Below are 13,273 nucleotides of genomic sequence, written 5' to 3'. Positions count from 1 at the left end.
CAGTAATTTTAATTTTTACGAATTTTTACGTGCAACATTCGTGCATGTTGGTTACTCTTTCGATATTTGAAATACCAAAATTTCTAATATTTGGCACTCAACATTAATCACTGTGCAACTTATGTGCATCTTCAACAGTGCCAAGTAAATAAATTTGCCATATTGCGATGAATAAACCTTTTCTTTCTTTTAACTTTGTCTACATAGATGAGTATACAAGCAGTTTCTTTAAATACATTCATGGAATGAAATGAAAAAACTCAACGAAGATCTATGACATCGTGCCTCAAACAAGGGTCAATATAAACGTGGGAGCAACGCTCATAGATGGGACTTCCATCCTCCGGCTCGTAGTGAGGATGAAAACCACGTTCCTCACAATTTCGAATGAGCCCCACACCAGCTGGATCGGACAGGTGAAAGATTCCATGGGGACTGTAACAATACAAGAACATTGATTATTTAAGAAACAATAGAAAAACTTGTAATACTATACTAGGATTTTTCTTCGAGAGAAAAAAACTAAAAAAGACGAAACTTGGCAGAGATCAGGCTTGACCCCATTCATCTCCTTCATGTATCTTTTATCAACTATTTATATGGAAGTTGAAATAATCCAAAGACGATTTGATTCAAAAAGGAAAAGAAAGGAAATTTCCAAGATACGGTAAGTTTGGAAGCAAACTATTCTACCTCGATTTGTCTGTGGGAGCCATGACGATTGCAATTGCTTCACGTAACATGACCTATTAATAAACCATAAATAAACTCTTAAGAGAGTACTAACTTCAGGTCAAAGAAGTGTACCAAAAAAAGTATTAATATATAATACCTGATATGAAAAATGGGTGTGCAGATCAACAGAAGACATAAAACATGTTTGTGTTGGATGAGTCTGCAAACCAAGAAGAAAGACAAAAGTGAAGAAAGACAAAAGTGTAATCAAATGTGCTCATGGTTTCCATATTTGTAGCATCTTTAATAACCATATCTATATCGACAAACAAACAGATTTGAAATTAATTAGCATCCTAAAAACTTCTTCGAAAGCCATTTAACTATGCGAAACACGGAACAATTCACAACAATGCAAACAGAGATAGCACATGGTTCTTGCAATACATTAAATAGGCAGGTGTCATCAAAGGCAAGAGGGATTTGTAGCAGACAGAAAAAAGTTTTCATTTAAAACTTATACGGTAAAACTCAAATGATTATGCATGTGGGTACTGGTGCTGAAGGTGAATACAAGTCACAGCTGACCCAAAAGTAGAAAGTGCAGAGCACGGATTGCCTCCTCAAATCAATGCACATGAAATATTGCACGCAGTCATCAACTTAACATAAAGATGACAAATTGTTATGGATGCCAACACACTGGTACAGGAAAGACCAGAACAGGAGTTGAATACAAGTCTCTGCTAAGCCAAAGATCGCAAACTATAAACCACAAAAAAGGAGCCGAGCATGAATCTTCACATCAACAAATATAATATCATATATGTTGCCATCAACTTAACACAAAGATGACAAATAACTCAAGATTGCGCTGAACATAGAAGTTAAAAAAACAAATGTCTCTCTCACAAATTGAGGATAAAGTAAGCAACCATAAACACAACTAACATTGCCAATTTTTTTCCTTTGTTTATGTTTCAAAAACTGCAACACAGATTAGGTTGTTATTCAAATTTCAACTACGAACTACTTTTGTACATGCCACTTGGTTGATGTCATAGAAGTTCCATCAAATTCAATTATGCTAAGAAGCCAATTGTAATCGAAAAAGACTGAACAGTTTTAAATATTTCAGTGAAGCTAGACTTAAGACGTACATGAATCCACCCAAGAGAAAAAAGTGAGTTGTTGTCTTGAACCTCAAAAATCTCTTCTTCATTCAAAGTCTGGCACTGCAGATAGATGAAGAGTATTCCAGTCAAAAGTAATTTGATAAAAAAAAAATTGTGCATCCTAGCTGAATAAGCTCCAGAAAATTGCAAAACAATTGAAATGGATTGTGACCAAACACATATTTTCCTTTAGATTATTGGAAATAACAAGAAATCTTGATTAAAATACAATAACATTAAACATTATGAAAAGGGAGAATATAAAAAAAAAGTGGTTGATTGCGGGAAACTGGAGCATTTGGGAGTCAAAACAGTTTTCGCAATAATAACTTAAGTTACCGAATATGAAGTTGACTCTTGCTTGGGGATTATGAGCGTAGTGACTTGAAAAACTCTGTTCCGCTGCAAATCAAGGAGATGCAAATAAGAAACCATAATGGATGGATTTTGGGAGCAATTAAAAGAACGAAGCTTTACAAGTGAACCAGCAAGAACGCCGCAGGTTTCTAAGTTCATTGCAGTATTTTGTACAGCCAATCTCAAAAAATCTTCCATCAGCCTCACAGACTGCAACAAAAGACAAATGAGCCTTACATCCACCCAAACAAACAAAAAGGTACAAGAATTTGTTTGAATGATAAAAACCTCAATACTAACTAGAAACCTCAAGAAAAATTTGCAGCTACATTCTGATATTTATTTGCACGGTAAAGGATGAAGCTAAAGACTTACTATATGAAGATCATGGTATGAATTGGCAAAATGCAACCCGTCTTGTGGGAGTTCTGACGTTCTGTGTCTTGGATCACTAATTTTTGCCAGAACAGGAGGAGGAGAAGGTTGTCTGATACTAGCTAACTGAATATCACTGTATTCCACTTCATTATTTACCAGAAAGTCAGATTCTTCATCTGGATGTATCCATCCTCCATCACCTAAAGATTGAACAGAATCCACGGTCAATTTTTCAACCTTAGAATCAAAATATATTTTTGGCAACATTGAATCATTATCCTAAATAGTCATTAGGACAAAATGCGATGCAATAATGAAATATTACAGACAATTAACTCACTACATAAAAGTGTGCATGCGCGTATTGGCTAATTAACAAGCATATAGTAGGAACACAGATACTAACAAAATCAAGAATTGAACATTCAGCTGTATGATGAGCCTCAAAAAAGTTGTAATTTGGAAAAAATATCGTCTTATAATTAAGGCTATGATAGAAATTACTCAATTCAACAGCCTTATCCGGAAAAGAAAATTGGAAAAATAATTCAGTCTAATAAAATTCATACCTTCAAGTTTCACTGAAACCCATGGAAACCATCCTTCCATAGTTATCCTGGAACATGAAATAATTAATAATTTCCTAACAACTCTCAGTGTTGGGAACAAGTTAAACAAAAGAAGGAAAGGGGTCATTATGGTTACCTTAATCTCAGCACTGGACCACAACCATTGATCACAATATCCATTTGGATGTTAAAACTAATGACTGAAAAATGCTTCCTGCTTTGGACAAGAGAAACTGAGAGATCTGCCAAATTCCAGAGTAGATCAATATACTTGGCAAGTCGAAACTAAATAAAATACAAATTAAACCCTCCTTCACAGTTCACTCATTGAAATGGAACTTAGCAGTGAGACAATAGAAAGAGCTTGAAGACAGAAACAATCGGTAACAAATTAAAACAGATGACAACATCTTGAAGAACTAGACAGGAGTCGGTGTTTGCAAATGCCAGCTCCACCTTAAAAGATACTGCAAAACTACACGACATATCCAAACCTCGAATGCTAATGACGCGTACGTGCTCACGTGTGTGAAAAATATTATGCATGCAAATAGAGAATATTATACATTTGAATTTAAGGTTCCTAGGTAAAAGTATCCTGTTAGCATTATGTCCTGATTAAGAATGCAAATATTTTTTTAAAAATATTGTATGTTTTCACTGCTATGTCAATAACTTTACATTTTGCTAATAACAAGGAATCTAGATTTTAAAGTGTTTCCTTAAAAGATATTCTGGAGATCATAAACTTGCCAGATGATAGAATATAATCTCTGAAATACAACCACCATTCAGTTATCTTAATGATAAATTTTAAGGGGTAATTGAGAATTTCAGTTAATAGAATAAGCATGATTTGCAGACTGATCATTAATGATCAACAATTCGTTAATGAAGGGAGAAAGGTTGACTCATTAAAATCAGTATAAATGTACTAACCACCATTTTTAAGAAAAATATTTTCCATTTGCAAACAATACACGATAGAGGACAAAAAGTTGTTACTACTAAATTTTCCCATTTTTCACGTCTAACATTTTTAAAGTGAAATATAATTAGTACTAACAGCTTATGAACTTGCAAGTTAATGGAACTCAATGACGGAATTCAAGGGTAATGATTATGTGGTTTGATGAAGATGGCTAAGATAATCTAGATAAAAAAGCATTAGGCTTGACTGAACTTTAAAAAAAATAGAAATAATTTCAAGAGGAGATGAAGCATTTAAAAACACATTTTTTAGTTTTTGTCTTTTATAATCATTTCTTTTCTTTAATAAAAAGCCCAACCAAAAACATGTTTTTTCAATTCAAACTTAAAAAAGCTTTTGGGAAAAAAAGCTTGGTATCTGAACACACTCACCTTGATGGCTATCAAAGAGTGAAAAGATAAATAAGATTACAAGATAAATAAGATTACAAGGAAATTCATAAACTTGGTGAAAAGAAAAATACAGAAAAGGTAAAAAAAGGAACGAGAAAAAATAGCAGACAATTGAACATATGTTAATTTGCTATAAAGTAATCATGGTTTTAAAGAATACATAAAGTTGGTATGAGGTAAACTATCAGTTGATATCCAGGCAAGTGCTTAGAGGAAAGACATGAAATGGAAGTGATAAATTGCCTGAAAGAACAATCAGTACTTGTCCAATAGATTAATTGACCAACTAAATTAAACAACCTATGTCATTCAAAATGAAATCCTATCACCTGCATGTTTTTTATATGTAAAGATAGCTGTAACAACAGCTGAGAAGGAAATTCTTGGCCACACTAATGAAAACTTGGGCCCCACCAAAAATATTTGTTTCTATGTGAAAATACTGTAACAGCGGGTAAACAGAAAATTATTGGTCACGCTACTGAAAACTTAGAGTCCAAACAAGTTCAATATAATCCTTCTTTTTTCTCTATGACAGAGCATTTCCTCCAAAGATGTCTCACGAGCATTTCCACTAAACTGAAATAAGTTGTCCTACCGCTTCTTAACAAAACTAAATGGTGCTTCAATAAATCCCACGTTTAATGTAATACGAACTCAAAGAAACTTCTATGCTGCACATGTTAATCATCGCTAGCTCACTGAGATGGTCAAGAAGATTTTACCTTCTCATTGTGAATAAGCAAGATGAATCAGCGCCAAAATTAAGGAAGCTTTACTACCTCATCCCATTCATTCCAAAGAAGACGGGGGGAGGATGCATAAAAAAGCTTGTCAGGGTCATCAAACTGATGTATTTGCGATGGCGTGAGCTTTATCCAGTTTATTTAATTGACAAAAGTCGTGCCTTGAAATCCCTAGCTCATCTAGCAAAACTAAAAATTTCTGCAATTCCGTGATTTAAAGCAACCCTTCCAGGACCAGCTGAATCTGTGGCAAGGAAATTGGAACTATCGGAACATTGGATTACCTTTTGGTTAAAAGTTCTACCAGTAGAGCATAAACTCGTAATCTCAATGAATGGCGTAGTTCCAAACACCGATTGTTCACTGGCTATAATTACATACACGGGTAGAATTTTCAAGTTTGTACCTTGAATATATATTTTTTCCTCTCTATAAATATCTTCCCGCAACCATTTGTGCGTAACAACTAAGGAAAAGCAAAATTAAAATCGAAGTAATTTTAACCTTCCACAAACTTATAACATAGAGATATAGATATTTGAATCCAAAAAAAATATAGATATAGATATTACTTAGCTCAACTCTTACATATATCTTTTACAGATAGACAAATATCAGCATGCATCTTATTTGAAGTACCGAAATTTCAAATATTTATAACACCATTAATTACCGTGCAACACACGTGCATCTTGCTTTTACATACAAGTTTCTAGTTTTTTCGAGTATTTCCGTGAGCCAATGTCGAAAAATCTTCCATAATCTTCACCAACTACACAAATAGACGAATGAACCTTTACATTGATCCACCCAAACATAAACACCAGGTACAAAAATTTGTTCGAATGATAAAAACCCGAGAAACTTCAAGAAAAAGTTGCAGCTATGTTCAGATATTTCCAATGTAACTTATAAAACTAAAGGCTTACCATATGAAGAGCGTCCTATGAATTGGTAAAATGCAACCCATCTTGCGCGAGTTTCGACATTCCTCGTCTTGTGTCACAAATTGTGTCAAAATAGAAGGAGGAGGTTGCATGATATTAGCCAACTGAAAATCACTGTAATACATTTAATTCTTTACTGGAACTTCAGATTCTTCAGCAGAATGTATCCTTCCATTATCATCTAGAGATAGCAGAGAACCCATGGTCAATTTCTAAAAATTATAATCAATAAATTTGTGTACTAGCCAAATGCACATGTGACGCAGGTTACTGCATTTTAACTATAGAAAAAATTGGAAAAACATTGTTAAATATATGCTATTGATTATAATCATAAAATACTGATATTAACTACAATTTAGAAACTTTAACCAAAATGTCTAAATAAACAATAAATAGTATATAAAAGAATATAATATGAAAACATTAAATTAATTAAAGTACATAAATATAACTTTTTTCCAAAAGCATAGTAATTCATATTTTTATCTTTACAAACATGTTTTTAGCTTTTCAATGTTCCTCATTTTTTTACTTGGTGAAAGAATTTTGACCGTGATTCAATTTTTCAAATGATAATACATAATTAAGACACAAAAATTTACTTAATATGATAATAATAGTAACAGCGGCATATTAATAAAACTGATAATTTGAATTGTAGCATTTAACAAATAGCATCTTTCTTTTATATATTTTACACATTTGTAAATTCAATTCTCATACAAATTTTTTACTAATAGACAAATATTAGCATGCAACTTATTTAAAATACCAAAAATTGAAATATTTATAACACCAAAGGTTAATGAACGTGCAACTCACGTGCATCCTCGTTGTACAATACACTTGCATCTTGCTTTTAAGTACAATATATACGCAGTTTGCAAGTTTTTCATAGTATTTTTGTGAACCAGTCTGAAAAAATCTTCCATAATCTTCACTAATTGTAACAAATAGACCAATGAGCCTTACATCTACCCAAACATACAAACCAGATACAAGACTATGTTCAAATGATAAAAACCTCAAGAAAATGTTGTCATACTTATCATATGAAGATCGTAGTATGAAATGGAAAAATTGCAGCACGTCTTGCATGAGTTTTGATGTTCCACATCTTGCATCAGCAACTAGTGACAAAACATGAGGAGAAGGTTGTCTGGTATTAGCCAACTGAAAATCATTGAAATCCATTTCACTATTCACAGAAAAAACTTCATATTCTTCAGCAGGACGTATCCATCCATCATCATCTAAAGATAACAAGAATTTGTGGTCGATTTTCAACCTTAAATCAATTAATTCTTTAATATAGCAAGATGCACGTGAATCGTGATTGCATTTTAAATATAGCAGAAACTAGGAAAATAGTGTTAAACATAAGTTCTTGATTATAATTATGCAATACCGCTATTAATTATAATTTAGAAACCTTATCTAAAACATCAAATCAATAAAATATCAGTGTTCTAAATGGCGGTTGAGGCGGCCGCCTAGGCACCGCCTAGGCGGTAGGCGGCCTTCGACCGCACCGCCTACGCTTGAGGCGGGTGTTTTAGGCGGCCAAAGCTATACGGCGTTGGGGAGGCGGGTCGAAGCGGTGAGCAGGCGGGCGAGTCGGCCAAGACAGGCGGTCAAGATTTTTAAGTTGTAGTCAACAATTTCAAAAACCTAGTCAAAGCCAACGAATTTTAAATTTTAAAACCCTAGCACACCCAACTTTTTTTTTTTACTTTTGGTTTTCATTCTCATGTCTCAACCACTAAGCCCACCACACACTGTCTGTCACCCGCCACCTGCATATGTAGATGTAGTAGATGGTGCATATGTAGATGATTTGGAAGATTATTTATGTTTATTCTAGTACATGTTCTAATGATGGATTTGCATGTATATATTTATTTGCACATTATGTATATGATATTATATTGTATGAAACTTCTTTGTGCTTAAAAATTATTTAATTCCACATCTTACATAAAAAATGATGACTATTTGTGATTATATTGAATGATTATATATGATTATCGATAAAAAATTATTTAAAAAAATTCAACCGCCTGGGCACCGCTTAGGCGGCCAAGGCGGTAGGCGGTCACCGACCGCCCCGCCACCGCCTCTCGCCATTTACAACCTTGTAAAATATACAAGCGAAATGCATCTTGCTTTTACATCTATACTATCTTATAAAGCATGAAATGCATAAACTAACTATTTTTGTTGTCTTGATATAACATTTTTAAGTAACAAAAGTACACCTATTAATTTCAAAATTACTCAATTTTTTAATAAAAAATAATTATAAAAAACCTATTTTAGTAAATTTATAAATTATATATAACCAAAATATCTTATCCACTTTCAAAAATATTTTAAATTTCTAAAATAATTTGACTATCTTTATCTTTATCATTAAATTTTTACACGACCATATCACTCCTAATAGAAAATTCATTAATTTGAAAATAACAAAACTTATCATGTTTAAATACTTCTTTCAACTGTATAAGCACGCATTGGGCACCAGTGCAATATACATGCGGTTTGCCAGTTTGGAAATATTTCACAGAATTTTTGCGAGCCAATCTGACAAAATCTTCCATAATCTTTACAACTGTAACAAATAGACCAATGAGCCTTACATCAACCCAAACAAAAACGCTAGGTACAAGAATTTGGTCAAATGATAAAAACCTCAGGAAAAGGTTGCTGCACTTACCATATGAAGAACAAGGTATGAATTGGAAAAATTGCAGCCCATCTTGTACGAGTTTCGATGTTCCAAATCTTGGATCAGAAACTTGTTCCAGAACACGAGGAGAAGGTTGCCGCCCGAAATTAGCCAACTGAAAATCAATGCAAGACATTTCATTCTTTGCTGGATTTCAGATTCTTCAGCAGGATGTATCCATCCATCATCATCTAAAGATAGCACAGAATCCATGGTCAGTTTTTAAACCTTAGAATCAATAAACTTTTTTGGTACTAGCAATATCTGCGTATGATGCATGGGATTAAATTAAAAAATAGCAAAAACTAGGACAGCAGTGTTAAATATATGTTAATGATTATAATTGTACAATTTTGAAATTAATTATGATTTAGAAACTTTATCTACAATGTCAAATAAACATAATATACAAGAGCATATAAATAAGAAAAACATTAAATAATTCAAAATACATAAATGTAAATTTTTTCCTATCAAAAGCATATTAATTCATATTTTTTATCTTCACACATATTTTTTTAGCATTTCAATATTCCTCATTTTTTTAGTTGGTAAAATAACTTTGACCATGGTTCAATTTTTCAAAAGATGATAGACAGATAAGATAAAAAAGTTTACTTAATATGATAATAATAGTAGTGGAATAATACTAATAATTTATTGTAGCATTTAGCAAATAATATCTTCCTTTTATATATTTTATGTATTTGTCTAAATTAAAATTTTTACTAGGAGACAAAATATTAGCATGTGACTTATTCAAATAACTAAAAATTTAAATTTTTATGAGATCAGAGGTTAATTGCCATGCAACTAGCGTGCATCTTCATCGTGCGACACACGTGCATCTCGCTTTTATATACAATATACACGTAGTTTGCTGGTTTTCAAGTATTTTTGTGAGCCAAACTGAAAAACTCTTCCATTATCTTCACCGACCGTAACAAATAGACCAATGAGCCTGACATTCACCCAAACAAAAATGTCAGGTACAAGAATTTATTCAAATGATAAAAGCCTCAAGAAAAGTTGCTGCATTTACCATATGAAGATTGTGGAATGAATTGGATAAATTGCAACCCGTCTTGTGCGAGTTCTGATGTTCCACATCTTGGATCAGCAACTTGTGCCAGAACATGAGAGGAGGAAGGTTGTCCCACATTAGCCAACTGAAAATCACTTTAATCCATTTCATTCTTTCCTGGAACTTCAGATTCTTCATCAGGACTTATCCATCCACCTTCATCTAAAGCACTGAATCCATTGTCAATTGTACAACCTTAGAATAAATAAAGTTTTTTAGTACTAGCAAGATGCACGTGTGATGCACGTTATTGCATTTTAAATATGGCAAAATTTTGGAAAATGGTGTTAAATGTATGTTCTAGAAACTTTATCAAAAATGTTAAATTAAAATAATATGTAAGAGACTATAAATATGAAAAAATTAAATTATTTAAAGTTAACAAGAATATTAATTCGTTTTTTTATCTTAACAAATATTCTTTTAGATTTTCCAGGTTCTTCATTTTTTGCGTGGTGAAAGAACTTTGACCATGATTCAATTTTTCACAAGATAGTAGATATTTGAGATACAAAAGTTCACTTAATACAATAATAATAGTAGCGGTGGGATGTTTATAATACTAATAATTCGAATTGTATCATTTAGCAAATAATATCTTAATGTTTAATGTATTTGTTATCAACAACACTCATATAAATTCAAACTCTTATATATGGTTTTTACCAATAGACAAATATGAAATATCAGTATGCAACTCTTATTTAAAATACAAAAATTGAAATATTTATGACACCAGGAGTTAATTACAGTGCAACTCGCATGCATCCTCATCGAGCAATACATGTGCATCTTGCTTTTACATACAACATACACTTGGTTTGCCAGTTTGCCACTGTATTTTTGTGAGCCAATAAGAAATATTTTTCCATAATCTTTACCTACTGTAACAAATAGACTTTACATCCACCCAAACAAAAAACACTAGGTATAAGAATTTGTTCAAATGATAAAAAAACTCAAGAATAAATTGCTGCACTTACCATATGAGATCGTGGTATGAATTAGTAAATTGCAGCCCGTCTTGTGCAAGTTTTGGTGTCCCACATCTTGGATCAGCACCTTGTGCCAAACATGAGGAGGAAGAGAAGGTTTTCCGACATTAGCAAACTGAAAATCACAGTAATCCATTTCATTCTTTGCTGTAACTTCAGATTCTTCAGCAGGATGTATTCATCCACCATCATCTAAAGATAGCACAGAATTCATTGTCAATCTTACAACCTTAGAATATTAAGTTTTTTTTATTATTGAGCTAAACTGAAGTAATGTTTATATTATTTATTAATTGGAGGAAGTTTAAAATTACTTTGTCTGAATTTAACTTTGTTTCTACCAACTGTTTATAATCAAATCTGTGCAGGCAGATATTTACATTTAAAAGACTATTGTTCAATACCAAAATTTTAAATATTTATGAGTTATGACACTGGATGTTAATTACCTGGCAACTCGGATGTTAATTACCTGGCAACTCGAGTGCATCTTCAAAGTTCAACACAAGTGCATCTTTCTTTACATACAACATTGAACATATACATAGTTTGCTAATTTCCAAGTTTTTCGCAGTATTTTTGTGAGCCAGTCTCAAAAAATCTTCCATTATCTTCACTGACTGCAACAAATGGAAGAGTGAACCTTACATCCACCCAAACAAAAACACCAGGTACAAGACTTCGTTCAAATGATGAAGTGATATCCAGAAAGAAGTGATAAATAGCCCAAAGAATACTTTCTGGCTACCCAAATTGATTATCGACCAATTAAACCAATACATAACTAAGTCGAGCAAGGTGAACTCCTATCACTTGCATGTTTTTTCTATGTCAAGAAAAATGTACAACAGCTAATAAGGAAATTCTTTGTCACTAATGAAAACTTGATGTCCACCAAAAAAGGTTTTTCAATGTAAAGGAAGCCGTAACAGCTAAAAACTTAATGTCCAACAATAAACCCAAAGAATGCAAAATCAACTTCTTTATGGCACGTTTTCATAATTGACACTTCACTGAGATGACCGCATGTTAATAATTGACACTTCGCTGAGATGGCCGCAACAATTTCTACCTTCGCATTGTGAATAAGCAAGAGATGATTCTTATTCATCACTGAGGTAAAGGAGGCTTCATTATTGATTCCAGTCATTCCAAAGAAGGCAGTGAGGAATCATAAGAAACCTTGTTTGGGACATCAAACCTATGTATTTAAGATGCGTAACTTTACTCAGTTCATTTAACTGACACGGAACTTGAGGATTTACCTGACGTATAAATTGAGGTCTTGAAGTCTCCAGCATATCTAACACGCCCAAGTGCCCAACTATTTCCGCTATGCCGTCAGTTAAATCAACACTTCCAGGACGCAAGAAAATTTCAACTACTAGAACACTGGACTTACCTTTTTGTGACAAATAGTCCTCCTTTCGGACATAAACTCGTAATCTCAATGATATAGCACAGTTTCCGACACCGAACTGTTCCAAATTCATTACATAACTTGTAACATTAGCCACCGGATATAATTACATTGACGGACGGCATTTTTCAAGCAATATCCGAACAGTACGGCATATTGGCACACATATTTTCTCTTCTGCGTATATATCTGCCTGGAGTTGCGTATACCAACTCAATAAATCACAAAGTTAAATATAAATGATAGTAATCAATCACTCCACTTCACACATTGGATTCCCTACAAAATTTCAACATTAACGAAACATCGTTCCCAACCGAAGAGTAAAAAAAACAATATCATTCGAAAACGATTGTCGGTGTTGATCTTCCGAGTCGCTGCGGCCAATAACCGATTCTCCGGCAGCCGCAGCCGCAGCCGCAGCCGCACGAAGGAAGAAAGGGATTTGTTTATTAATTAATTTAACTCTAAAAGCTTTCTCGTTAAGTCGTTTTTTAGAGTTAAATTAATTAATAAATAAAGTATTTAATTTAAACTTAGAATAATTCTTGCAGTTGGCCATTTTGATGTTTAGGTTATTTTAAATTAATGTGTAATTATTTAGTGAATTAATGTCATAATGTAAAAAATTTGTCAATAATATAACTATATAATTGGATACGATTTTAAATTTGAAAGTTCTAGGAAGAAACGAGTTGATTTAATTTTTCTTGTTAATATTCTGATTATCTATTTACGTTTTTATTGATTAATCACGAATCGAAAGATGACTATTTAAATGTAATAATTATAACGCCAATCAATACACGG

General features: G+C 32.8%; 1 protein-coding gene across 8 annotated transcripts; it reads right to left on the bottom strand.

The window, feature by feature from the left end:
• Window positions 1–162: 162 nt before the first annotated feature.
• LOC140832942 (AMSH-like ubiquitin thioesterase 3) lies at window positions 163–12,891 on the bottom strand. Of its 8 annotated transcripts, none has more exons than XM_073197258.1 (18): window positions 12,309–12,891; window positions 11,516–12,244; window positions 11,032–11,235; window positions 10,007–10,218; window positions 9,771–9,925; window positions 8,953–9,079; window positions 7,279–7,486; window positions 6,213–6,411; window positions 5,957–6,055; window positions 3,291–5,527; window positions 3,155–3,201; window positions 2,583–2,785; window positions 2,328–2,417; window positions 2,190–2,252; window positions 1,836–1,910; window positions 833–895; window positions 694–746; window positions 163–435 (listed from the first exon to the last, which is right to left on the bottom strand). In XM_073197258.1, exons 10-18 carry the CDS (start codon window positions 3,332–3,334, stop codon window positions 261–263), a joined length of 813 nt encoding a protein of 270 aa, XP_073053359.1. In that variant the 5' UTR covers window positions 3,335–5,527; window positions 5,957–6,055; window positions 6,213–6,411; window positions 7,279–7,486; window positions 8,953–9,079; window positions 9,771–9,925; window positions 10,007–10,218; window positions 11,032–11,235; window positions 11,516–12,244; window positions 12,309–12,891; the 3' UTR covers window positions 163–260. The 8 variants fall into 8 exon arrangements, with proteins under 8 accessions (XP_073053359.1, XP_073053364.1, XP_073053358.1 ...); XM_073197263.1 differs by having other exon boundaries at window positions 3,291–3,396; XM_073197257.1 differs by lacking the exon at window positions 5,957–6,055 and having other exon boundaries at window positions 3,291–3,396; window positions 5,263–5,527.
• Window positions 12,892–13,273: the final 382 nt, after the last annotated feature.

Source organism: Primulina eburnea, chromosome 5, assembly GCF_022965805.1.
Source record: "Primulina eburnea isolate SZY01 chromosome 5, ASM2296580v1, whole genome shotgun sequence".
NCBI classification, from domain to species: Eukaryota; Viridiplantae; Streptophyta; class Magnoliopsida; order Lamiales; family Gesneriaceae; genus Primulina; species Primulina eburnea.
The sequence above is the reverse complement of the archived record's forward strand: the minus strand, read 5'-3'. Positions and strand labels throughout refer to the sequence as shown.